The sequence below is a fragment of the Etheostoma spectabile genome, chromosome 21 (assembly GCF_008692095.1).
Source record: "Etheostoma spectabile isolate EspeVRDwgs_2016 chromosome 21, UIUC_Espe_1.0, whole genome shotgun sequence".
NCBI classification, from domain to species: domain Eukaryota; kingdom Metazoa; phylum Chordata; class Actinopteri; order Perciformes; family Percidae; genus Etheostoma; species Etheostoma spectabile.
The window spans coordinates 21739088-21741915 of NC_045753.1; the positions used below are offsets into that span (position 1 = coordinate 21739088).

Genomic DNA, 2828 nt, shown 5'->3' on the forward strand with positions numbered 1-2828 from the left:
TGACTTTGTGCTAAGTCATCATTTGTATGCCACACAGCAACAGATGTTGTAACTGATTTTCTTCATTAGTATATGAGACAATGTTGTGACAGGGGCCAACATGATAGCACTCCAGGCACGAGTTCACTGGCTGTGTTTTTGCATATTTGTGCTGCAGCAACAGACTACACCCAACCCCAGACACTAATAACACCACTCTGCGTCAGAGACCCTCACTGTTCAAATGTCAATTTCCAAAAGGAAAAAAAAACAACCATCGCAGTTGTTTATGTGTACAGGGCACTCAAGTAGACCAAGATAAAAACGCATCTTATCTCACTTTAACTTTGAACCGACTTTCCCAAAGGCTTTAAAAGCTGATAGTTTTTCTAGCGAATGCCATCTGTTTTTGCCTCAGTTGCTGTTCCTCTTTCTCTGTGCATGGGACCAAGGCTCGTGCCAGAGAGTTGTGTTTTTTGGCAGAGAAGAGAGAATGACGTCGACAGGCGTGGTAATAACAATGAGAAGACTATTAAATCCAGACTACACAGGCTCTCTGGTTTAAAAAAAAAATGTGGAGAAAACCTGCAGGGCGTGGCCATAAAATATGAAATGTATGTATTAAAATTCTCATACCTGAGGTGGTTTAATTGAAACTTTCACTTGAAGGGAAGCAAATGAAACCGCATATTTTGGTAGAAGAGTTTCCTGTGAGTCGGTTGGTGCGCACAGAGAATCCGAGCAGTACAGTACATAGGAAATGACTCATAGGAGTTGAACTGTTAGCGTGGGTGTGTGCGCTATTAAAACAAGACTCAGACTCCTCCGGGTGACTCACTCTGATGCTCGCTTTTCCATGTTGAAAACCAGCACGGATTGTTAATCAGATGAACTTTCGGGAATTGTGTAGCCGACAGCAAGCAGCTTTTTCCCCGCAGACATCATGGCTTCAAACGCTCTCTGCGCGCTGTGCGGACTCCTGATAGCGACTGTGATCAGTGTGTACGGTGTGAGCGCACAGAAAAGTAAGTAATCTGAGTGTTTGCGTTTTAGAGTTATATACTTGAGTTTTTTTTTTGTAAAATGAAAATTAATTCATTTATTTGTTTAACTGTGACTACAAAACATTTTTTTTTTCCATTTATACATTTGATTTCTAAACATTTGTTGGGTATCCTTGTTTCTGTGAACATGGATTAGTCTGGTGGTCTGGTCTCCCTGTAATGGAGTCACAGTGGGTCTGCTTACAAAGCCGCTTCCTTTACCAGCTGCATTTCTCACCGGTTCCGCATTCCGATCGCCTTATTTCATCCGTGTCTTTCGGTAAGGACACATGGATAGAGGGCACTGCCTCTGTCCATTGCGCTCAAAGATATATTTTAACTATTTCAAACCAACTTAAAAAAAAGGCAGTTTTTGACTTGGTTTCCACAGTAGTTTGAAGTTCGGATTTAATCCCAGTGATGAACACCAGACTCAGATTGCACTGAGAACCTAAAATCTTAAATAATAATTGCATGGGTTAGGAATTTTCTTAGGCATTGAAGTTACCAAATGCATTTTAACTCACAAAATCAAAACATGCTCGGTTTAGGTCTCATATCCCTATGAAACCATGGCTACATCTGGACATCAGCTGCTGGTCCACCCACCCCTTTCCAGTGACAAAACACAGCACCCCCACACCCAAAAACACCCTTTGTCAGGCGATGGTGCTGAGATTTGCCCAGGTCTTCTGCTTGGGAACACAGAAAAATGGTTCCAGACTTGTTCTTGTTTTTTCTGATTTAAAGTGCTGAATCATAAGACACCTTGGAGTAGTCAAATGATAATCCTTGTTGCTTAAATATAATGCTGACTGATGGTGTTTCCATTCATGAATGTGTGAAAACAACCCCAGCAGAAAAAATTCTGTCTTAACCTAAAGTTAATAAACATGGTTGAGATTTAATCAGCAGTTTCAGGTTGTTATCTGATTTGAGCAACAAAAACTCTGCTCCAGTGTGGTTTTGGTGTGGACTGAGGTCAACTAGCAGTCAATGTTCAGTTCCTCTCTGTGACCTTTTGAACCCTCGAGCCGGAGAAAAGCTGGACGATGTTGGACTGAGGTCCTCAGGAGAAATGCTTACAAGAACTCTGACACATTGTTGCTGTGACCACAGCTATAAAATGAGTCAGTCCAGCTCTGCAAGCGGGCGGGCAGGCTGTGGAGGATGGAGAGTCTCCAGGGGCCTGAGCATGTGGCTGTAACATAACCAGGTCAAAATGCTTTAAACATGACTTTTTCAGCGAGTGCCTTTTGGCTGCAGCTGGTAATGACTTAATAACATTAATTAATTATTAATGACATTAATAATGACTTAAAATCACTGGTTGACAGGTGTTGCAGTTCTACCAAAGAGACATATACCCATAGACTTCCTATATATGTATTTCACAAAGATTAGAGAAAGGTTAGCTCCACCTTAAACAGCAACAACAGTACAATGCTACTTATGCATTGATGCATCAGTATTAACAATCCAGTGTCATAAATAATATCACATCATCCACAGGAGACATTTTTCTTAAGAAGAGTCTTTCACTTTTTAAACGTACTTTTTGCTTATAATACTTCTGTACTTCTACTGAAGTAGAGTTTTGAATGCAGGTCTCTTAAATGTACTGGAGTATTATTATATTACAGAGTAGTACTAATACTACATTGTAATTACAATAGAAAACATGTTGTAAACGTCACTTGGATGTCAGAGTTCAGACCATTACTATATATTTTAGCCTCGGCCACAGTGTACGAATGTGTGTGAATGGTGAATGTTTCCTGTACTATGTAAAAGCGCTTTGAGTAG

At 40.5% G+C, this 2828-nt stretch overlaps 1 protein-coding gene across 1 annotated transcript in view; it reads left to right on the plus strand.

Moving 5' to 3' along the window:
• Positions 1-636: 636 nt before the first annotated feature.
• The window catches only part of si:rp71-1c10.7 (tumor necrosis factor receptor superfamily member 12A), a 13921-nt gene continuing 11729 nt past the window's right edge, over positions 637-2828 (plus strand). The window contains exon 1 of the mRNA XM_032501794.1: positions 637-1004. Coding sequence (XP_032357685.1) covers positions 923-1004 — 82 coding nt within the window. The 5' untranslated portion in view covers positions 637-922. The remainder of the gene's footprint in view (positions 1005-2828) is intronic.